General features: G+C 37.1%; 1 protein-coding gene across 3 annotated transcripts in view; it reads right to left on the bottom strand.

Moving 5' to 3' along the window:
* Positions 1-587: 587 nt before the first annotated feature.
* GPM6B (glycoprotein M6B) overlaps positions 588-24,414 on the bottom strand; it is a 1,017,601-nt gene continuing 993,774 nt past the window's right edge. For 2 of the 3 annotated variants that reach the window (XM_044072527.1, XM_044072526.1), the window contains exons 5-7: positions 12,084-12,157; positions 11,865-11,930; positions 588-2,440 (exon numbers count right to left, since the gene is read on the bottom strand). In XM_044072527.1, the coding sequence (XP_043928462.1) occupies positions 2,291-2,440; positions 11,865-11,930; positions 12,084-12,157 (290 nt within the window). In that variant the 3' untranslated portion in view covers positions 588-2,290. Of the gene's footprint in view, positions 2,441-2,897; positions 5,171-11,864; positions 11,931-12,083; positions 12,158-24,414 lie in introns of those variants that run through there. The other variant, XM_044072528.1, reaches the window with a different exon arrangement.

Genomic DNA, 24,414 nt, shown 5'->3' with positions numbered 1-24,414 from the left:
GAAATGGAAACAGGTAATCTGCTGTGGTGGCTCCTAATGGGAGCAGCTGAAAGAAAAAGAAAAAGAAGAAGAAGATGGAGCTTTAAGGATAACTTAAAAAAGATCTTAAAATATATGGACCACAAGAAAGGTGCTTGTTCAATTTGATCTGCATTTGTTAGGCATCATAACATCTTTCACTTTGGATAAGTGCTTGCATCTAAGTTTGTTTTAAGTACAATGATATACGCTGTACAGGTTACATCCTATCTCTGTTAAGACAAGAAAGCACAATATTGAACTTATCGTAAGTATAAAACTGTATACAGTGTTTGTCAAATAAAAATGAAGCATTAAATTATGGTTCGAAGTGGAAATTAATCAAATGCTGCAGTCAAAAAAAAATTATAGTGGATAAACAGATGTGAATGGTCTAAAGATATACTGTAGACCTGGAAGTGTATTCAGCAAACTGCATTTGCATACTGTAAAGTGAAGTTTCAACTCACCCCGCAGACAGGTGTTGTAACTAGATATCTTTAGCTAGAGAAGAAAATAATAAACCAAATATGCAATCTGCAAAGAAGCATTCTGCAAACCTGTGGACATATATTTTTTCAAATATTTATTAACTGCATACCTACAGAAGCCCTTGGCACTCATAGAAAATATCAATTCACTATTGGGTTACAAAAATCCATACAATACAAGATTTGTATTTTTATTTCACATAAAAATATTAGGCCAGTTAAACCAAAAACAAAAAAAATATTGCAACTACAAGGAATGAAAAAAAGTTATAACATACTAATTGGAATATTTTGTCAGAACAAATAGCTACACAAAACCAGTACTGTTGTAGCAACAGCAAGAAATCTCTTCCATGCAGTGGGCAAAGAACACTAAATTGTACTTGTACATCTGCCCTACACAACACTATATGTACTGCACTGTATTTTTTTGCCTTTTTCATTTGTCTATGAACAATCTTTAGAACCACAAGTGTATGCAATACAAATGTAAAATCTTATGTTTTTTTTTCACATTTCAGAGTTAGCTGTGAGCACTATTGTACTTCTGGACAGGACGTTTGCTCCAGAAAAGTAGTTTATGTACAATCATCTGCATGTTGCTGAAAGATTCATTTTTAGAGAATCACACAATTATTTTGAGTAAGCAAAATACCAAGAGAACCTTAACACTAAAAAAAGTTTGATGTCTGTGATGGCAATATAAAAGAGAGTAGCTATTGGACTCTCTGTTTTCAAACCAGCCTGACTGTGACACTACCCAGGTGAGAGGCCCAGGTTACAAGAACGTACAAACAGACCCAAAATAAGTATATATCTAAACATGGCTCTGTGTAGTCTAAGCTTTCATTTATTTCCTTATCTCCACTCAGGTATACAAAAAGTGACTGCCACAGACTAAAGGAATCATACTAAATTTCCTGGCCTGCCCATTCACAGTACAGGTTTGTGCTTTCAGATAAGCCTAGTCTGACATCTGAGTACAATTAAAATATATATAAAAATAAGTAGTCAAACAGGATTTCAACAGTATCACTGATGCAAGTTTTCATTTGCCATGTGACCTTGCTGGCATCTACAAGCTTCACAGTAATCACATCTGCAGAGGCAAACACTGCAACAAGAAAATAACCTTTTTTAATAATGTGGTTGAGAATATTTTTTAAACATAGTATATCCAAAAACAGATTGTATAAGTGCACTGACTGTCATTAATTATGTAAAACCCAGTGCAATGCTTTATGGTCATGACTAATTCGGGTGAAATGGTGGATCTTCTCCTCCTACAAGATGTTTAATACAGACACTATAAAAATGGGACCCCTAGTGTGTGTTTTTCCCCCATATACAGTTTAAATTGTAGTAAAGATAGTGTTCTCGTAACTACTGAAATGAGTCCAGATCTATGGTTTCTAGCACGATGAGCATTATTGTTAACTTTCAACATTTTTAAAATGTTGAATGTTAAATACAAAAAAAAAATTGTGTGAAAAAAATGTAAAAATGTTTAATGGGAGAATTGACATCCACTACATAGGGTTTACAGATATATTTCAGGAGACTGACTCCAAAGTGCTATGCACACAAACACACACACACCCATATTCATACCCACATGTTGTCACATATGTTCAGACACATACCCACAGACACACACTCACACACGGTCAAACAAACGCATGCTCACTAGTTAGTTTGGCGGCGAGACACCTGTACTGCGGAACAGTCAGTTGATTTGTCTGAGCTATTGATTCTCCTGATGACTTTAACATGGAAAGCATTTATGTGTAAGAATTGATTCGCTCTTTGGATCGAGACTGGATGTCTTGTAACTCCTTCTCCTCCTTCATTTTGATATCCTGGTAGGCCTGCATTTTGCTCGCATCCTTTAAGTAGGCCCAATTAGAAGACAGCACCATGAGGAAGTGGATCTGGAAAAAGAAGGGTGAGTATGTTGGCTAATGAGCGTGGTCAAGATGCAAGCAGCTAGTCTGATTAATACAAGACAGGAAAGTTACTGTATACTTAGAAGCATTGTGCCATTCTGAGCTACCTGGGTTATAATGGAGGAAAGGGATGGATACTTCATCTCAGTGACCATGCATTTTTGTAAGAAAATCAAAGGTTAAAAAATATTAAATGTGGTTAGTGTCAAAAACAAAAGCAACAGTGGGGAAAATGCAACATAAATATGTTTAGGTATATAACACAGAGAAGCTAGTATAGTAAGTGACAATGAGACCAAAAAACATCACAGCACTGACAGAGTTAAAACAAAATAATGAGGTAATGTGTGTCTGTGTGTAAAAAAAGTACAAAATATTGATTCAAAAATAGAAAAAAGAGGACAGAATACAAGAAAACAGAACAACAACATAAAATGCAAGATGGGGCAAAATATGTTTTATTTAATGTATTTAAAGAAAATAGCTACAACATATTAGAGAACAAGTTAAATAAAGAAATGTTGCTGTCAAAAATTTGAAAACTATATGAAACAGCATGCAGTCTGAGTTAACAAAATGTACAATGACATAGACAGGCTACAAAAATGTCAGTTTAAAATAAACATTGCTACCATAAAGTACGCTGAAAACAATAAACAATATTTTGAGAATATATAGCCATATTTTCAGTTTTCCTTGTTTTTATGCAATTTTCTTATCATAATAGTTTTAAACTTAAAAAAAATCTTAGTTCCTGCTTCAGGGATGAGCAGTCTGAGAAATAACCTTGTTTCACTGTATTCCAACTATCGTGCAAAAGTTTAAATCATCTACAAAACATGTACCACCAATATAAAATTATGAACAGGAGAATATGAGATCTGGCTATTGTGCATTTAGACACTTATGTGAATATGCAGCAGTAAACAGGACTACAACACAAAATGAATGAAAGTGTACAACCAGAAGACTGTAAGTGATGAGGTAACCATGGTGCATGGATGTTTAATCTTGAAGTGGCCATATAAAGTTAAATCTGCCTGTCTTATCAAAACTGTATAAGGCACTCATTACACAGCAACAGCAAATCATGAACTTAACTAATATCTGCTGCCATATCCCTACTGTAAACAAAACAAAAGGAAAAAAATCACCCATAGACATTTTTTCCTCCCTGTACTGGTTTATTAGGATAAAATCTTCACTATAATTTTATAACTGATACAAATGTAAGACATGGGAGAAAAAAGTCATAGGAGAAATTGATTCTACCATTGTCAATAAAATAACTCTAGTAGACCTTATTGAAGTTCAGGGTATGCATGTTAAATTAAATTAATCAGGTCACTTGTAGAAATTATAATGGAATATATCAATCGAATTGCATATTTATTTATTTATTTTTGGAGGCACATTTGGTAATTAAAATAAAAGAAAAATGAAAGAGCAAATGACTGACAATGGAATCCGTTATAGAATATTATTGTACTTCTATTATCTACTAAAGGATGATGACAGTTATTAAGAATAAAACCCATGTATCTCACCTAAAGGTATTTATGGCACACACATTAAGGGCATAAGATCTCTTATTTACCGACGAGGTATGGCACATTTTAAGCAGCATTCCTTATTTTTTTCAGTACCACCACTATTCTCCATCTACGGACAAATAATATGGAAATTTTAAAATGTCTTTTGTGTTTGGTTTTAGTTTGTGATTCTAGGTTTTCATTCCTGAAAGTGCAAGGTAAGAGCAGAAAATAGCTAATCCAGTAATCCATTCTCCAACAGTCACAGAGTGCAAAGGCTAAAATTTTGTCAGTGAGGATCAAAGGCACCTAGTAATGGAATACATTCTGTAAGTAGCAAACCATCCGCTCCAGAAAGGGCAGCATAAATCTACTTGAACATAATTTCATTCTTTATAATGCCAACATTTACTGCTCTGAAACTTTACTCATTTTGACAACAAGCCTGCTGTCCCTTCCCATAGTTTTGAGCCTAATCAAAACAAGATTTTACCTTTCAACTGAATTTAGCAGGGAAGTGAGTAAACATTGGCAAGCCATAGCATGCTTGGTAAACACATAAGTGCTGCTGATCTAAACCCTGTCAGCTTTGTCCATGCTACATTTCTGTTACAGGCAGCATCTAAGACATGAAAAGTACTATTGTTTTTAAGAGCTCATTAGTTTGTATGCATGTCTGCCATATTATTAAGAAAATATTGCCATTAGTCCCTATTCTAAAAATATACGGCCCTCGACATTTCAGTTACGTCTTGTAAATATTCAGAAATAACATTTTTAAAACATATGGCTGAACAAAGATGAACTGACTGATGCATACATGCACAAGATGGGAACAGCACAATAACAAAAGCATTTTCCATAGCTTTACATTTATCAAATAGCCAGATCTCACCCTTTTACACTGTTTATCCAACACAATGTTCATTAACCATAATACTAATTTGTGCTTACTGTTGCAATTTACAAAATACTGTGCTATTAAAAGACTAATGACTAGGTTCCATTTGTTTTCTTTCTTTCACTTTTTAGTCCATATCAGTGGTAATTCAAGCTGCTCACTGCAGCCTTATAGACCTCTATAATGTACGTTTACAACAGTTTAGAATTTAGTGCAGCAGTCTTCCCGACTCTTAAACTTCAAAACGGCATAGTTATATGTAGTAGCCATCATGTAGATTAGCTGGTGAAAAAGAACAAAAAATACAGGATGGTAAGACATATTTAGTCTATGAAAAATACAGCCCTGGATAATGAATGTACTGCAACTTTGAATTCTACGGTTTGGCTACTACTTACAGATTTCAGTGCTCAAAAATAAAGCACTATTCTACAGATCCAGGTTTAAAATGTGACCGTCTAGAGATCTATGATGTATACTTATTTGTATAAGAACTCAGTTTAAAGCACATTAGCCCACATACAGCAAGAGCCCAAAACCCAAATTTACTTATACCGATGAAAATAATAAAAGCAAAGAAAAAAGTAAAACATGGAATTCTAGTTCCTATTCAATGGAATGCATAAGAATAAATACATAAATAATAATAATAATAAATGATAAAATATATAAATTCAATAAAATAAAACTTCCCAGATTTTTTTCCCCACACTGCATGTGAGAAATACTTGCACATAACCTCCCTAATAGCACTACTCACCTAAAACTACTCCCTGGAAATGAAATTCATTACTTTTAAAATGGAACAGATAAAAAAAGAAACGAGTAAAGTATAACATAAAACAATGAATTCAAGTATCAAATCGGAAGGTGGCACTAATGGTAAAACATCTGTTATTCTAACCATCTAATCTAAATAAAAATAAACTAATTGAAAAACAACTGAACTTCAAAACTAGCATATCTTAACGTATTCCTCATTAAACTAGTAAATATATGGTTTACTACCATATATTTGACAGTCAAAGTAAATTCCTACCTTAAATATCAACTAAAAAGTTTGACTTGGAAAGTCAAGAAGGTCAGAATGTCACAAACACACTTCCTGTTGTGAATTCGACCTTTCTCAACATCCAAAGACTGCAGTCCGATACTGCCCATCATGTGACGTGACAATTTTTGCAGGGGGGCAAGCCCCCATGCATCCCCCTGTGGGGGGCTGCGCTCCCCACATCCCTGCAAATTATATATCCAACTCCGAGATCGCATTACAGTGGGGAAAAGGGCAAATTTCCCAATCCCCACTGTACCGCAATCTCTAGTTATAAGATCGACCTCATATGTGTGAATGCACTGTGCGTTCATTGAAGTGGGACTCGCACAAATGAAGGTATAGTAACATGGGATTCAGCCAACCTTACTTCGACATCCTCTGGTCACAAAATCTTCACTCGAAATTGTGACTGTACACCATATATATATATTTGTTTTGTCGATTCCCTTTTCATCACATTAATGGTAGTAGTTTTGTGTTAGATCAGTGAACAGCAGGGTTAAGGATGTTTCTCCTTTTTTCTGCTGTTGTGAGATTTTCAAGTTGGTACATATAAGTTGTATGGATGTGTGGGATATCTCACAGTTTTTTTTGATGTACGTTCATCAAGGTAGTATTGGTCGGCATAGTTCATTTATATTTTACTGATGATCAAAGGACTGGGTGTGCTGGAAGGGTTGAAACAAGCAGGCATATTGTTCGCATGGTAATTAGCAGAAATCAGTTGCCTTTGGGAACTACATCAGGGCTTCTGTCCCTGCTAATAATGGATTCTTGGTTCCTGGATCGAGACAGGAATCTCCAGGGAGCAAAAAAACAGTGAAATGTGATCTCTTAAAAGAAAATTTTTTTTTAAAATATATTCTTGCAGGTCAGAAGAGGTAAAAGGCTGTTAGAGAAGCTATCACAGCATACTGAAAGAGTGGCTTGTGAAAATGCCTGCTAGTCAAGGGCTGAAATCATTTTAAGTACAGTTGCAGTCTGGTTTATCATAAGGTGATCCAAGATGGTCGGTAGAAATACTTTGCTGTATTGTTACTCTTTGTTTTCTAACTCAAGGACTATGGACAAACTATATTATATAATAATTATTATTTTCTGTTATTTCCCCACACTTGGCAAGAAGCCAGAATTGTGTTTCATCACATAAATAAATCTATTTAAAATGACAGTTGACTACACTCCTACTGGTACTGCAACATTTTATATATATATATATATGTGTGTATGTGTGTGTGTGTGTGTGTGTGTGTGTGTGTGTGTGTGTGTGTGTGTGTATGTGTGTGTGCGTGTATGTATGTGTGTGTGTGTGTGTGTGTGTGTGTGTGTGTGTGTGTGTGTGTGTGTGTGTGCGTGTGTGTGTGTGCGTGTGTGTGTAGGGTGAATTTACTTGCTTAGGATCCAGGATCCTCCTACTCAGCTGTTTGTGGATCACAGTTTTGCAAATGGGTACTTGTGTTTCAGGCAGCTAACACAAGCTGATGATCGAGCAAGCATTTTAAGCCTGAGCAAGGTTAATTGCAACAGTCATGGCAAGAGAGTGAGAGTGAGTGGGAGTATAGTGGTTAGGTTTAGAGGGTGGCTACGAGATTTAGGGTTAGGTTTAGGGAGTTGAGTTTGAGAAGGTAAATAGTTGTGTTACTGTTCATCACAAAATGTTAACAATGCTGGCTCTCTGTAATGTTATGAATCTTTATTATATTGTATAATATTTAAGAGAAAGTGGACTGTCACATAAAATGGAAGAACAAGTGGATTTACTTATTTTATAACAACTGCTTCCTATACCTGAGATTTTCTGTGTCTTAATAACTCCCACTTGTGCAACCGAATGTTTCTTACTTCTGCTGTATTTCTCTAAGTGTGTAGTTGCACCATTGTCATGGCTGAAAAGTTGCCTTGGACCAGTCTACCCACCAAGTCAACAAAATAAAATAATTGCGTGTTACATGGCAAGCAGTCCAGGAGACCATTGAGTAGCCTAGCCTGATTTTCCAGTTGTCCCAAAGCAATGTCTGGTTAAGTGACTTGCTCAAGGTCACACAGTAGGCAAATGAAGGCACTGAGAATAAAACCTTGTACTTCAGGAAGTAGTTTTTTAACAGCTCAAAGTCTTAATCCACTGAGCTAGCTAACAGATTCTCGAGTCTTATGGTTAGGGTTAGGGAGTACCTGGGAGGTTCATATATATATATATATATATATATATATATATATATATATATATATATATATATATATATATATATATATATATATATATATAACTTGCTGCTTTTGTCGACATCTGTTTAGTTGACACTTTGGTTGACTAGACAGATGGTCGACACCTTTCAACAAAAGTAGCAGATAATTCTTGAGGTTGGTGAATTTGCCCCTTCCATAAAATTTGAGCAATCTTGGAGTTAAAATATATAATTAGCAGGGTGTGGGTGGGGGGGGGACAGGCAGAAGTGCCCCCCAATAAAAAAAACAACATTTTTTTTAAATTTTGTTTTAAAATTTTTCCATGTGCAACAATTGATGCTCGGAGCATGCTTAGTAGAGTGCTCACCTGAATAACATCGATCATTTGGTGTTGACATTATTAGACTGCTGCGGTGGTGCAGCGGTTAGCATTGTCACCTCACAGCAAGAGGTTCTCTGGTTTGATTCTCAGCTGGAGTGCCTTCTGTGCAGAGTCTGCATGTCCTCCCTGCGGTCGAGTGAATTGAAAGACATGCAGATAGGTGCAAGCATGTGTGGGTGTGCCTTCTTTGAAGGTTGGGTGCTGGGCTGGCAACTTTACACTGTAAAAATTCACAGCCACTCATTAGCAGCCTGGAGTTCTGCTGTGGTGACCCCTAACCCAGAAAAGCTGAAAGACAGTTATTTGGTGTTGACATTATTATTGATATTAGTGTAGTTCAATAAAGGTAGGTAAGTCTATATGTATGTATGTGTGTGCGTGTGTATATATATATATATATATATATATATATATATATATATTTATGTAAATATCTGGGGTCTGGTGTATGATACATGAAATATCTTACACCAAGTTGCCATGTATACATAAGTGGTCTTTAATATATACTCATACACACTGAATGCAGCAAGTTACTTTAGTGGAAATCTACTGCTAATGTCACAGGTAGAGCATGTCAAAACAAGAAGACAAAAATGATGTAGCATCATACCAACATATTAGAAATTAAATTATTCTGTCAGCATGGCTCACATGCAGAGTCACTTAAGTAAGCTTTTCTCCTTAGCAAGTCATTTTATCTTTTCATAAAGGGGTATTTATTTTGTGAAAGTTCCATTATTGCCTGTTAGTGCCACATTATTTTTTACCATGTGTTTTATGGCATCTTCTCTTTGTTCATTTATTTTGAACTGTGGAAGAACTGTTCTAGTGTTTCTCTATCAAGCTGAATCTTAGTACAACTTTAAAAGTACTATTTTTTATTGTTTACATGACCCAAGTATAAACTGCCATACGAGCAACTTATTTTTATATTTATCATTAGCATGTTTCATCTCCTTCACAAGCTAGTTAAATTGACCTTCAATGAAGCAATGAACTGCATTTGTGTTTTTGCATTTATGTATACAATTATATAATGTCTTTGGCCTTGAACATGGCTTATGTTCTCGGCCACCATCCAGCCTTTACAAATATATTTCTATGCACCATATTTCCTATTCACTAGTCAAAGCACTGAATAAGAACTGCATTGTTTGTAAAACTGTCTCAGTATAGGCACTGAATATTCAAATGGACCATGATTACTGAATATCGAACTTCGAAAAAATCTGAACCTTGAGACAATCATTTTAAACACTGAAATGATTCTTCAATTGCTCTTGTACCAAATGAATATATCATTTTTTTAGTAGAATTTTTTTTTGCAGTTTGGAGTAAACTAAGTATAATCTTCATACTCATGTTACTTTATAATTAATTTTAGTGATAGCTGTGTTCAGGATTAAAAGGCATTATCTGTGGGGAGAGATGGTTGTTTATGCCAAAGCCTGCAACAATATCTTTAAATGAATAACTGCACTGTACTCTAACATTACATTTTCCCGTCAGCTATAGGAAAATATTATTTTCTCCTCAAAAAAAAAAAATAACTAACTAAAGTAGTTTTGGGTATGTCATAATTATGAGACTTTGTCTTATAATTCAGCCACATGATATTCACTGTTTCGTAAGACCCATCACCGTATAAATCTGACATGCTGTCCCTGAAAATAACTGCAGACAGCTCCAGGCTATGATTTGCTGACATCTGACAATCTTGTTTTGTTGAATGCTATCATGGTTCTGTTATATACTTTCAGAATTAAGTAAATCAGTTGTGTCTTGACATTTCTATAGAAAGCGTTAGCATTTCTTAGTCTTTGAAATGCTGTAAATAAGAACACATTTTAGCAAATTTGCTTTAAAAATAAGTAAAATGTTATGATTTCACATAAGGTATGCAATAAATGACTTTCTATATATGTATTAAAAATAAAGGGCATTGATCACTTTCTGAAGCAACTTTATTTTACAATTAATTTCATTTCTAGCTATACTGCTCATGTTAAAGCTGCAAGCAATTTTGTTAAAAAAAAAAAGTGTTGATTTTTCTTTTTTCGTTTCTTTGTTTGCTTGGGATACTTTAGTGACAGATCCACAAATTATGTCATGGTAGTTATTAGGCAATGGTTTACATGAAATTCCAATACATCTTGGTGGCTCAGTGGCACAGCTGGTAATGTTGCTGTCTAACAGCAAGAAGTTCTCCGGTTAGATTCTCAGCCAGAGTGCCTTTTATGCAGTTTGCATGTCCTCCCTAAGTTCTCATGGGTTTTCTCTGGGTGCTCTGCTTTCCTCCCACATTCCAAGGACATGCTGTAGATGGACTGGGTATTCTAAACTGGCCATAGATGTACGTATGTGTGGTAGGGAATGGCAACTACAGCAGGACTAGCACCCAGCAGTGCACACATTATCTCTAGATGATTGTCCCTGCTAAGGCGACACCCGCACCCCATGTGGAAAAATAGTTATGGATGGATGCAAAACATTCTGGGTAAGCAAAAAAAAAATCTGTAACAGCAGCTTCTTACCTAACTGTGGTTTATTAATACATTATTTCAAGAGCTGTCAGTGTAAGATATTTCCTCTACAAGACTTAGTTGGAAACATGCAGTAGCTTATATGGTTTACTATCAAAATGCTGAACCGCTTATGTGGATTTAAAATCTCGTAATCACATGGGCGACTGGTAAAAATAGTGAACAGAGACCTTCTGAGTCCATTAAATCAAGGAAGTGATCGGTTTCTGTAAAATCGCCATTGACTTGAACACTGATTTCAAAGGATTTCAAAGGAACTAGTTCGAATGTTGAACGTTGTTTTTACCATTTTCGACATATGGTAAAATGACATTCACAAATTCAACCATATGAGTCAATAGTCAATGAAACAACTCAAATATGTTGTGCTGCTCAACATTTGGATAGTAAAATGCTTATATAGTGGTACTCAGCTTCTCATAATGTCATGGCATGGATTTTCAGCTTTGAGAAACTGTAGAGGGGCCATCCTTCTCAAAAAATAAAATGTAAAAACAACACATTTTGCAACAAAAAAATGGTATAATTTTGGGTTGACTATGTTAAGGAGGTCAAGTCCAAATCTAAAGGTTGTTTTTTGATACTTGCTTCAGAATGTGACTAATATACTTTAGGTTTGCAAGAAGCACCACTGTAATACCATATAGCTATCTGCTTTATTTTGCTGTGAAACAAAAGTAAGGTTAAACATGATGGACACCACTTTTACTTATACAAAGAACAATTCAGATGATGTAAATTCACAGACTTTTAACTACGTATGGTTGCCATGATTCTGAATCTTGGAATCTATGTAATGTAACTTACCAGTGCAATAACAGTAGCACCAGCACCAGCACAGGCCACAATAAAAAGGTGGTAAGACATGTAGAACTGTTGGAATAAAAAGAACACCCAGTATTACTCATGTAGTCTGGAAATCAATGTGCATCTGTGTGTGTGTGTGTGTGTGTGTGTGTGTGTGTGTGTGTGTGTGTGTGTGTGTGTGTGTGTGTGTGTGTAACAGCACAATATCTACAACTGTACCTCATTTGTGTTACAGATGGTCTCTAAGGTCTGTCCGCAAGCTTTTCCAGGTAAGGAACTCCAAGGTATGATACCTGAAACAAAAAGAAAGTTAAGAGAACACCAGAAAGAAGAGCATCTCCTAAAGAATACACATTTGATATCACAGTTTGATGAAATGCATTGCAGTTGTTTTCCTATAGACTCAATGGCTATGTAAAATGCCTAATGTTCTGCTGTAGTCATGAGCAGAGAGCATACAGTATGTGCAGGGGATAGAAGTCTGCCATATCAAATGCTAATGTGAGTTCAAGCAGGACTAGAATTAAGCAACTGAAATTGTCTCACAGTACTAGATCAGTCATCACATTCTCCGTATTACATTTAGTTTAAAAAGTACCTAGTAATGGTCTTAGATGTTATATCTCTTAGTAGCCTCCTTTGGTACAGATTGAAAGGATCTCAGATTAAGGGAAGAAATGATAGTCTGCTAAAAGACTGGTCACACTCCTTCAGACAGAAGAACAAAAGACTGGTGGGTAGGGTTCAAGTCCACAAATACTTTGGAGCATTCTAGAAACTAGAGAAGTAATGTCTGAGTAATCAGGCAGAACAACCTCACTCCAAATTCAAAAGGATAAAAACTCCTCAAGACAATTGGCTATACTAGGAAATGCAGTGTGCAGAACACCTGATCTGATCAAGACAAGCTTCACAGTAAAAACCCAGTTGTCAGTTTTACATTATTCAGTTTTTAAGGGATCCCACAACAGAAATGTAGCTATTTAAGATCAGTGCTTATAAGGAAAACTTCAAAACAACAGGGTATTCACACATTCAATTTTGAAATTTTTAACATATTTAAAGTACTTTTGCACGGTAGCTTCACTCCTCTATATCCCTTAGTATGGGGGATGTTCCCCAACACCTCTGCTACTTAAATATAATGAATCCATGATCTCTTCAACTCAGAGTAAAGGGAGTTTTCTGAGATATAGTAATTTTAATCTATTGACACAAATTACATCTACAGCATATTAGCAATTGTACTTTAAAGCATCATTCACTGATATGTCACATTTCTGCCTGGCACCTAAAAAGAGAATTCTGACTGGTAAGGCATGTTGGGCTGCACAGTCTCCTCACATCTAAGAAAAGATGCATATATTTCTTCCAGGAGGCCACAGTTTGCTGAATAGCTTAACAACCTACCATTTAAATCTTGAGTTCAAGCAAATGAGTGTGATGTCATATGAGGTCTGGATCCTCCTGGGCTACCTTAGTACATGAAACACTGAGTTGTATCATATCCTGTGTGCTGCAGAGTGGATCAGGCATCTTTAATATTTTCTTACACTCTGCTTCCCTCTGGATCATCATTATTCTACTAATGTTGTTATATATTTGCCTAACCTCCAGAAAACCACACTTATCCATATCTATCAATTTTGGTAACACCTTTCCCATTCTTTTACCCATTATAGACATCAACACTTTGTAACAATAGTTTAAAATGGAAATGGGCCTATATGAAGCTGGATCTGATGGGTATTTACTGTCTTTCTAAACATATTATCCAGGTATTCCCGTATTTTCCCCTTAGCACTCTGCAGTTGCACCTCTTCTTGTTCTGTGAGATTTCTCTTATTTTACAATACTTTAACCTTTGTCAACCCCTCTAAATAATTATTGTTTCTTCATAACCATATCTCCTTTTCTTTTATTTCTACCCTATTTTTAAATTCCACTTTAATTTTATCCCTCTCACAAGCTCTAATTTCTGAAGAACGTCTGTCTTCTCCAATAACTCTTGAATAATTTCCATTACCCATTCCTTAAATTTCTCTATTTTTAACACATAGCTGGGAAAGTGCCAATGTCTCATTTTACTTCATTGCCCTTCATTTTTATTTCAGCTATTATTTGCGTATGATCTGAAATAGTTACTGGATATGTATCAAAGCTCGCATTTCAATGCACATGTTCCTCTGAAATATAATTTCTCTCTAGTCTAGCCCAGTTATTGTACCTTGGGGAATAATTTGTAAATTCTCTTTGAGTTACTACTACTGAATTCATATCTTCCATCCCTAAAATTTTCAGAAAATTCTTCAGAAATCTACCCTCTTTTGTTATATTTTAACATTTAAGCTCCACAGATATATCTTCACTGTTACAAATCAAATTCCAGTAACCAAATATAAGGAGTATTCCCTGCTGATGGCTGATTATTTCTCACATTTTTAAGCCCCATAATAGACGTTTTAGGTGGTATACAAATACATGACAGCATAATCCTCCTCCCTTGCCAGTAGCCATTTACAATGCAAAACTACCATTATTATCTTTTCTCCTTCTTCAATCACTATTGGAGCTCCTCTAGCAAGCAGTATAACTACTCCTCTTTTCATTTGTCCACAATATTCTGTTGGGTATCCATCCTGAAATCCTTTCTTTATCAAAGTCACATGCTCAGTTCTTTCCTAATGTGTCTCTTGTAACATTGCTCTTTGTACTCTGCATTTCTTGATATAATTCAATGCTCTTTCCTTTTTGCTACACCTGTGAGACCATTCACATTCCAAGGTAGTGTCTCATTATGATAAGAGGTTATTATTCTCATTATATATGACAGCAGTTTTAGATTTCTATTCCCAGCTTTTTTGATACATGCAACCACTAATGTTTGACAGGTTGCTCTTTTATACAGTTGTTTTTTTCCCTCTCCATTTCAAACTATGTCACATCTTACAAGACTTTTTTATTTTAATGAAAAGCCTCAAAAAAAAAAAAAAATACACAACCACAAAATAGCCCCATAACCTATTAACTTAATACAACCATGTACATCTTCATATAATAAAATTTAACCCTCCTAGTAGGAACCATTATCCCAAACAGACAGCTGCACACGCAGACATTATCTCACATAACGTTAAGGTTATCCATGCTAAGATGCATGTTAACGCCTGTGTTGCCACTTACACTTATTAATGTATGTGCTTGTTTTATCTTTATTCCCCTCTCAGATGTTAAAAACAACTCGCATGCTTTCAGAAAACATTAACTTTTGGCCTCAAAGAAAGCAGCTCTCTGGCTTTTTGTTGGCCTGTAATCAGCTTGTCTCCATGAAAACATAAGAAAAAATGTAGCCCTCAGCTGCAGGCTTCTACATTTAGAGTTATCTTATTTACTTGTTTCCAGTTAAGACTTGTTATTAGATAAAGCCAAGGGTCTTAATTCAGGCATTCACCTATACAAAAGTAAGACAAAAACATATCAGCTCTACATATATTATGAGCTGTGCACTTTTACACCCTATCTCACACCTCAACAACCCAGCTTATTAATTTAAAAATGCTTTTGCCCAGACTTTTTTCTCTTTTTGCATTGTAATGCCCGCATTTCTTAATACTAAAAAGAAGAAAGACATAAAGCATATGTTTACTTAAGTATCTTTATCACATAAAATATCTAAAAATACTTTACTATATAACATGTAATTTATATCATGATAAATTTTATAGAAATACTGTTAAGAACAGAAATTATTTAACTTACAGTTACCCTTTTCCTTCCTCTTCTCTTGCCCTTAGTGTCCTTCCAAACGTTAATGAAACAAAGTGGGGTAAAAGCCTTTCATTCCCTAACAAGTTTAACAAAGTCTACAAATCTCCATTTTTTCCACTTTTTCTTGTACAGCCATATTTCACAAATGTGATTGATGTTATGTAATCTCACATTTACTCACTAATTTCCATGTTGCTGATCATCTTCTTGTTCCTCTACATCTCCCAATTACAGATTCTGGTTCAATTCCAAGGTACTTCCAATTCTCCTTGCCAACACCTGTGCTTTTATCTCACTCTCAAGCATTTTCCTTTGGTACACTGGAAAATGTTTCACTGGCAAAGTTAAGCTTTATTATCAGAAGAAAGAGAAGCAGAGTCCCCTTCTGCTTGATGGCTCATTTTTTTTGTTGAGTAAACTTTTGTATTACCTCCTTAGCCTTTTGTGCATCAAAAATGATTTTGATCCTGCAGGACAAAAATATTCTGAAGACAGCTGGATACAGCACCTTTAATCTCACACTTGCTCTCTCATTCCCTGATTACTGGAATAAATTAGCTTTTTTTCTGTTTGGTGTACAGTGAATTAATATTTTCTACAAATTCTCTATATGTAACTTTTAATGCCTTACCTTTCTGCCACAGTTTTTTCAGGGTCAACTCTTTCTGCTGGCAGGATTAAATTTATACTTAATACAGGTCTTGGCTGCTTTCACATTGCCAGGTTTGGAGCATACACACAATGTGCCCTTTCAATTAACAAATCCTGCTAAGGAATACAAGTCCAGTTGCTTTTTATTGTGGCATCATAAAATTAATACAATCTGTTCCTTCCTGTTTCTCAGGTATTGCAGAAAATCTCAGGTTTTTCCCTGTGTGCTCTGTCCTGTAATTCTACTATTTTTTAAACAGCTCTTCATGAGCAGTCTTATACCCAGCCAGCATTTTCTTCATTCCAACCTCTGATTTTGCAGTTTTATCACTTCATCTGAATTTACTTTTTAAAACTTCTTCCATTTTTTCCAGCCTTTTGTTATTTGAGTTGATATACTCCTTCAGTCTTTCATTTATTTGAATCAGCTCTGAGCACATTTGTCTTATTTCTTGCTCTAGAATACTGAAGCCATGTCTTTCACCAGAGCTGGACCTTGAACTTATTTTGCTGAAAAGCTGCAGTATTCATCCCAGTCAGTGTCTTATCTTCACCTTTTCTAGCTAATCTTCTTTCAGGCTCTTTCAGTTTCTTCTTTGCTGGTATCCAGGCAGTGTACTTACTAGCCAGTAACTGAACTTAATAAAAGTGACAGAGTTCCTGGCCCTTATCTGTCAATTTCTTTTTTCACACTGAGAGAGCTGAAAGTTAAGCTGTTGATCAGTGTGCAGCCATCTTGGAAGTCATCAGCCATGTGTAATACAGGGCAGAAAGATCTGACAAGGGTGTTAGGGCTGTATAATATATAGGCTTTTGATAAGCTTGCCTGGACCACATGTATTGCTCTTTAGGAAAGCTCACACAACACAGGAGAAAGTAAGTCAGAGGTGATCAGACTGAAATTTCTGTACTGCGGTATCCAGATGTTGGAATCACCCAAGACAATAGCTAGGGATAGGTAACACTAATGTGACAAGGTGTGAAGCCAGGGGTAATGCCAGGGTAAAAGAAAAACAACTGTAGAAATGCCAGGTTAAATGAAACAGAAAGTTTTTTTTTTCATTTCTTTTTCTCTTCCTCTCATGTTTGTTTGCAATGTGTGTTCCAATGGTAGGACTGTGGTACTGTCTTTGTACCTGTTAATGTAATAAACAAGAATGAAAGACCAGCAAAATATAATGTTATCTTTAAGACAAATGGGAATCAGGATTCAAGGAAAGTAAATGCTGATGTGTTTCCACAAACCGTGGGTGATCACCATGATGGGCAGAAGACCTTGTTTTTCCAGCAGCAGGATGACAATGCCATGGACACTTTGGGGGTGGGGAAGGACATTAACTGTGTATACTGACAAGAAATGCAGCAGATGTTGATGGTCTCTTGTCTTTGCAGAGCCATCTGTTTGTACTAGTTATTTTTATTTATTTATTTGTCAACCAGGTAAGTGAGCTGGTGTACTTACCCTTTTCAGTTGCATCTCGGGCTTACCGGGCAAGGAGAACACAATTTCAGTTAAACTTAGAACAGTTCTGAGTACACACGATATTGTAGCAAAGACAGACATAAAATAAGCAAAACAATTATTACATCAAAAATACCATTGCGAGTACAATAACATTTCCTAAGAACAATTATCTGCCCTAAGTAAATGACTTTAATTAATTACTACTAGAATATCAGTTAATTAGTACACTGTATAGTATGCATAGTTAAGTGTAGTGCAACACTGTAATACACTGTGAACAATATTTAGAGTTGAATACAGCTCAACATTATGATTTACAAACAGAAGTAGCCTATACAGCGTAATGGTACAGCTATGTTAATGAGTTCTATCCAGAGTTGTGGAAGCAAGTGCGTGTACCTTAGTGATCCTTTATTGCCTTTGTAAAGGCACCCAGTATTTGTTGACTTCATTAGATAGTTTGTTCCAAGTGGCTGGGTTAATTTTTGAGAAGCACATTTTACCTATAAGAGATATGAAGGAGAAGGAGAAACAACAGAAGGTTTTCTTCCTCACTGATATATAGGGTATAGTTTTGTTCTCTTTTGGGCAATTTCCTTATCATAGGGGTGCATTAACAAAGCTTTAAAATTTTAAGTAGTGAGGTAATAAGTAAGAGGGTGGCAGAGAGAGAGAAACAGGAAACCAGCAAATATCTAATTATTAGTTAGTTATTAGTTGATTGCATTTAGTTATCAGGATAGTCAGTCTGGGCAGTAAGCCCCTTTTCAATGGAGGCCTAAGGAGAAAAGCTCTGTTACAGAAATTTCCCTTTTCCTCACTGTAGAGCGATTTCAGAGTTGGTATATATAATTTTCACGAAGTGTGGGGGTGTAGGGGGGCTTGCCCTCTTGCAAAAATGTAAAAAAATGTAGATTTTTGTATTTTTTTTTATGTTTGAGTTTTCAGAAACTCGAACATATGGTCCCGACCATATGAATTTCGAGTTTCTGAAAACATGATTATGTGATAGGCATCCTTATTCTGAGTTAACAAAGAAGCTTAGGTTCTGATGTCATTCTAAGGGGATCCACTATCTGTCAGCCTGGGATGACATGATCGACAGACCTTGATGTTTTGCCAGAGATGGTCTTCATCTGTCATCCCTGGGATTTTTGGCTACTGGTGGCTAAGGCTCTTGACACCCCCACAGTGCCTTTTTAGGCAGAGGCTCAAGGACAAAATTCCCAATGTAAAAATTTCATCTAAAAACAACCTCAAGGTTATGCTGCTAAATGCTAAGAGCCTCCACATGAAACTTCACTCACTGGAAGCTGTCCTCACCTTGGAAGACACAGACATGTGTGCAGTCACGGAGACCTGGTTCAAGCTGTGGAAAGCACCCCAGCCATACCAGGTTATGCCTCCTTTCACATGTTCAGACCTCAAACTGAAGGTGTGAAAACTAAACGAGGTGATGTATCAATATTTATTAAACATAAATACATCTCCAGACTAGTTAAACAGTATGATTCCCTGGAGACACTTCAGGTGCAATTAACTGTTGGTAGGACACATTCAAGTCATTGGCAGCTACAGGACCTCCCACGAATCAGGACACCCACTCTGCCTATTTGGATCTACTTGAGTCTATCAAAATACATCTGAATGCCATGGTGTGGAGCGACTTTAACAACCCATCCAATGACTGGGTGAATTAATCGTGCACAAACTCACTTGCCCAAAGGTTCCTCGACTTTGTTAACTCCAATGCCATGGACCAGCTGGTTGACACCTCCAAAAGGAGTGCTAACATCCTGGATCTGGTGCTTACCAATATGGCAGACCACTGTAGCACCTCTGCTGTGAGGTCCTCCCTGGTGAAATCTGACCACAAATCGGTCACATTCGAAGTAGCTATCACACCTGATCACCCCCCCCCCCCCGCAGCAACTAAGGTACAAAACTTTTCCAAAGCACATTATAACCTTTTACAGGATGGTATAAGTAGCTTCAGTGCACCTCCTCCCTCAGATAGAACTGGCAACTATGCCGAGCTCTACACCAGTGCTTTATACGAACACTTGTATACCTGCCTGCATTGACTCGGCCGTATCTGACAGGACCAAAACAAGCTCCTCAAGGAAGAGCAAACCTGCCTGGTGGACAATTGCCATTTAACAGGCTATACAATAATAATAAGAAATTGCTGTCTAAGAGTAAAAGGGAGTGAGCCCTCTTAAACTGGAAACATTCCCTCCTCAGCTTAAATAAACAAATAAGACTTCTTGTGAAGTCCTCCAAAGCAAACTACGAGTCCAAATTAGGTTCCTCAAAAAAGGACACCCACAAGGCACTCTATAGTTACATCCATAATCTAAAAGGAAAGACCCAGATTTGTGCTAAACTGGTAGTTAATGATACCACATATACTGAGCCTGTGGACATAGCTAACCTGTTGGCCGACAGGTTCTGTGAAAACTTCACTCCTCTGTCCCCACCACACGTACATCATGACATCCCTATCACCTGTCTCCTAACTTGTATCTCTAAAGAGCAGGTCATAAATGCCCTCTCTAAGGCCAAAATCACAGCATCTATATGACCTGAAACATCCCAGGCTGCGTCATACATGGGCTCCAACAAAAATTAGCAACACCACTGGGTACTCTTTTCAGTCATAGTCTAAGCACTGGCTTCATACCAACTGAATGAAAAACAGCCACCGTTATTCCCCTTGCATGAAGGTGGGACTTCCACTGACCTCAGGAACTATAGACCAATTAGCCTGACTAGTCTTGTCTGCAAGGCCATGGAGTGAATCATCATGGACCTGATCAGCAAAGATATAGGTAATCTCCAAACACTCTACTTAGTTTGGATTTGTCAAAGAGAGTTCATGCCTGTTAAACCTGGTGGACTTCTTCAAGATAAGGCCCTGGATGAAGGGAAATCTGTGCAAACAGCTACCTGGACTTCGTCAAGACATTTGACACTATCCCCCACTCAGGCATCATTGACAAACTCACCCAACTAGGCATCGGCTCTTATATCATTAGATAAGTTGCTAACTGGCTCACTGACAGAACTCATATAGTCAAAATAGGGGAATCCACTTCCAACAGCAGACCTGTAACCAGTGGTGTTCCCACAGGGTTCAGTCCTGGGACCTCTACTGTTTGGAATCTATTTCTCCAAAGTACAAGCAAAAACTAAAGGTCTGTGTCTGACAAGTTTGCTGATGACTGCAAACTGGGAGCGGTCACAGAATCTCCATATGATGTCAACATCCAACAAGAGGGTCTTACACAAACAAATGATTGGTGCCAAAATCTTGGCCTCAAACTCAATGCAAAAAATGCATTATCATTCCTTTCAGTAAAAACAATGTTCCTGCTAACTACCACATCAATAGCAACACCTTAAGTATGCACTCAGTGGTGACAGACCTGGGCACACAGGTTGACAGCAACCTTACGTTTGACCACCACGTCTCCACAGTGGTAAGAAGGGTATTCTATATTGCTCATCTCAAAAGTAAGGTCATTGCCTCCAGAAAAAAAAAGAAGTTATAACCTCCTTGTACTCTTCCCTCATCAGGGCAATAATTGAGCACAATGCCCCTTTTGGTATGTACCTTTCAAGCACCTGCAGCAATTGGAGAAACCACACAGTTTTCCTCACAAGGAAAATTCAAGGTCTTCAGCATCTGTCCTATGAGGATCGTCTGAAATCACTGTCAGTTTATTCTGTTTCATACAGACTACTCAGAAGTGATCTCTGCCTTGCGTATAACGCAATATCTGACCCTGTTTTATTAGAAATGCTGCATATCCGTAAGTCAAATGGAACACAGGTTACTCGCTTTAAAGACCTTAACCTGGTATGTGACATTAATAAAACCTGCTGAAGGGACAGATTTGTCTCCCAGACATTATCACACCTTTGACACAGACTCCCGCTTCATGTCAAACAGAGCAATTCTTTGGCCCTCTTCAAAAGCAATCTAGATGATTGGATGGATGACTGTAAATTCACCCAGGGTTTCCACCTATGTCCCTCTTGGACAGGGGCAATAGGTGAGGATTGTGGCAATAAGGGTAAGAACTTGGCTAGGCTAGTAAGGGACCTAGGGCCATTAGCCTAGTAACTTCCTATGATCCCCTGATCCTATGACAGAGTTTGAGTGCAGAAAAGGACTACTGGTTCTACCCATTTCACCATCTATTAGATAAGCTGAAGAACGTACAAAGTGAATAACTTATTTCTGAATTCATAGTGGAGGTAACCCCTGGAAAAATGCATTCAGCTACCAAATTTGCTAGCTCTTTGTCAAGAATATGACTTCCTCTAGTTCAGAATTTAACAATTTGTTCCAGGTACAGTTAACAAAAAGTTAGTGCATACATGTTACTACAGTGACACTGCTCCCACTTGCTATTAGGGTAGTTAATAGCACCCACAATAATGGTACCTGCATTAATACTTACATTACTCATATCAAAGAGAAACTCCTTTTGTTCTAAGCAAGAGAGGGAAAATATATATATAAGACATAAAGAAGCTTGTAGCTGTATCACTAATATTAATAATTATGTGTATAATTTCATTTCCTGAGAACAGAACTAGAGGTAAACATTAACATAAACAGAAATACCACCTCCTTCTTCACTGTGGTTTCTAATGTAACTACATGTAATGTGCTCATTTATCTACAGTTTACTAATTGCATTATCAGGCCAGGTTTCGACTATATTACAAAGATAGAATGCTTTCTTGGGGAAACTTTTTCTCAGCTGGTAATTTTATTCAAACTCATTGAATGAAAAATCACCATTCACCTCCTCATCCAGTTTAGAGCAAGAAATTAAGTTAGTTCTGTTTACTTTGTGGTAGAAGCCAAAAATAAATGGATTGATTTGCTCAGTTTCTTAATTAGATAATCCATGTCCATAACAGAGCTAGGAAAGTCATCAACCAGAAAAAAGACAGTATGCTGCACACCCGTAGAAAGCACACAATGCACTGAATTATGTAATGGATCTTCTTACCCACTCATTAAATGCCTTAATCTTCTTCAAATATCTTAGTGTCATTTGCACTGAGGGTAGGATTTCAGTGGAAATTAATGATCTGGCAGTCTCAAGAGATAGCATTAGAAAAAGTAAATGTATAGTGTTTCATATCAAACAAGGTGCACTGTTTATCATTTATGTCTAAGGGCTCTTGTGCCCTTCTACAGACTCCTGTACCTCTGCTACCACTGGGCTGTGCTCAGCCCTCCTAGAAACAGGCACACCACTCAAACTAGTATGTTCACCCTAAACTACTATGTACCCGTGCATTTAGTTGTATAATTAGTTACTGTATGCTGCTGAGCTGTGCCGACTGCACCTATTTCCTCTCACCATCCCCTGCTCCTTCTTCCATACCTACTCTGCTCTTAAAACTACTGTACTGTTTTACCAAAGCCACCTATAACTCTATCTGTAGGTATCTCTACAGGTTTCCTGGTTCCCATCTCTCACTCCTTCACTTTTCTAATCCTGCTACACTATGAGCTCTCTCACCTGGCCTTCTGCAATATCTAGTCTCTAGGGGAATTACTTACTCTTCTGGGCTTCACTGATTGTTTAGTGAGTCTTGCAGTGTGCCACTTTGTGGCTTGGCCCCGTTCCATTCACCCTCACTATGCTTGGGCTCACTCCACTCCTCTACCCAACCCCCATTCTCACCCACCCCTAAATCAATTTCCTTTATACCTAACCTCCTTTACTCCACCCCAAGGCACTCACATACTCCTTTATTCACCACCAATTAGATCCCTATCTCTCCTATCCTATTCACAACCCAACTCACTCCAACTTATATCTCCCACCCACTCTCACCACTCACATTCTTCCCCTCCCCCATACTTACTTCAGCTCATTCCTCCACCACTCACTCTCACAACTTTCTCTACTTCATACACATTACACAACACCATGTTCTTCCCACACCCCCTATACTTATCCTTACTCTTTCTTCTTCTTCCACTACTACACCTCACCTCCTACCACACTCAGATAAATCTACATCCAAGCTCACCTACATCCTCCTACTCTACTACTACCCTTACCCACTACTCTTCTCCCATAACACCAACCTTCTTTTCCCTCACTGACCACTCACTAACTCAAATCAAACTCCTACCAAAAACCTCTGCACATTATAAACCCAAACCTAAATTTCCCTCACCTTCCCACATTATATCACTTCAACTTTACCTCTGTAACACCCTCCATCTCTCAGGTGACATCCACCCCAATCCAGGTTCCCACAATAACTCAACCTCTCCCACTAACTTAACTCACTCAGTCGCACAAGTAACTAACCCAAACCTCAAACATCTCTCCTACTCCATCAACATCCACAGCATTCTTAACAAGACATCTGACTTTCACTCTTGAATAGACAAATACTCCCCAGATATAATCTCACTCTCTGAAACATAGCTCAAACCACATAACACAGACAATTAATTTCTCCCTCCCAACTAAAACATCTTACACCTTGACAGAACACATAAAAAAGGTGGAGAGGGGTAGCTATTATGTACTCTGACCTCCTAATCATATTCCCCCTAATGATCCTACCTCCCCCATTTCAACCAGATGAACTCCTCAAGGCCAATTTTAAACTCAACAA

Source organism: Protopterus annectens, chromosome 5.part0 (genome assembly GCF_019279795.1).
Source record: "Protopterus annectens isolate FY-2018-M chromosome 5.part0, PAN1.0, whole genome shotgun sequence".
Taxonomy (NCBI): Eukaryota; Metazoa; Chordata; order Ceratodontiformes; family Protopteridae; genus Protopterus; species Protopterus annectens.
This window is presented reverse-complemented; position numbering and strand designations above follow the sequence as displayed.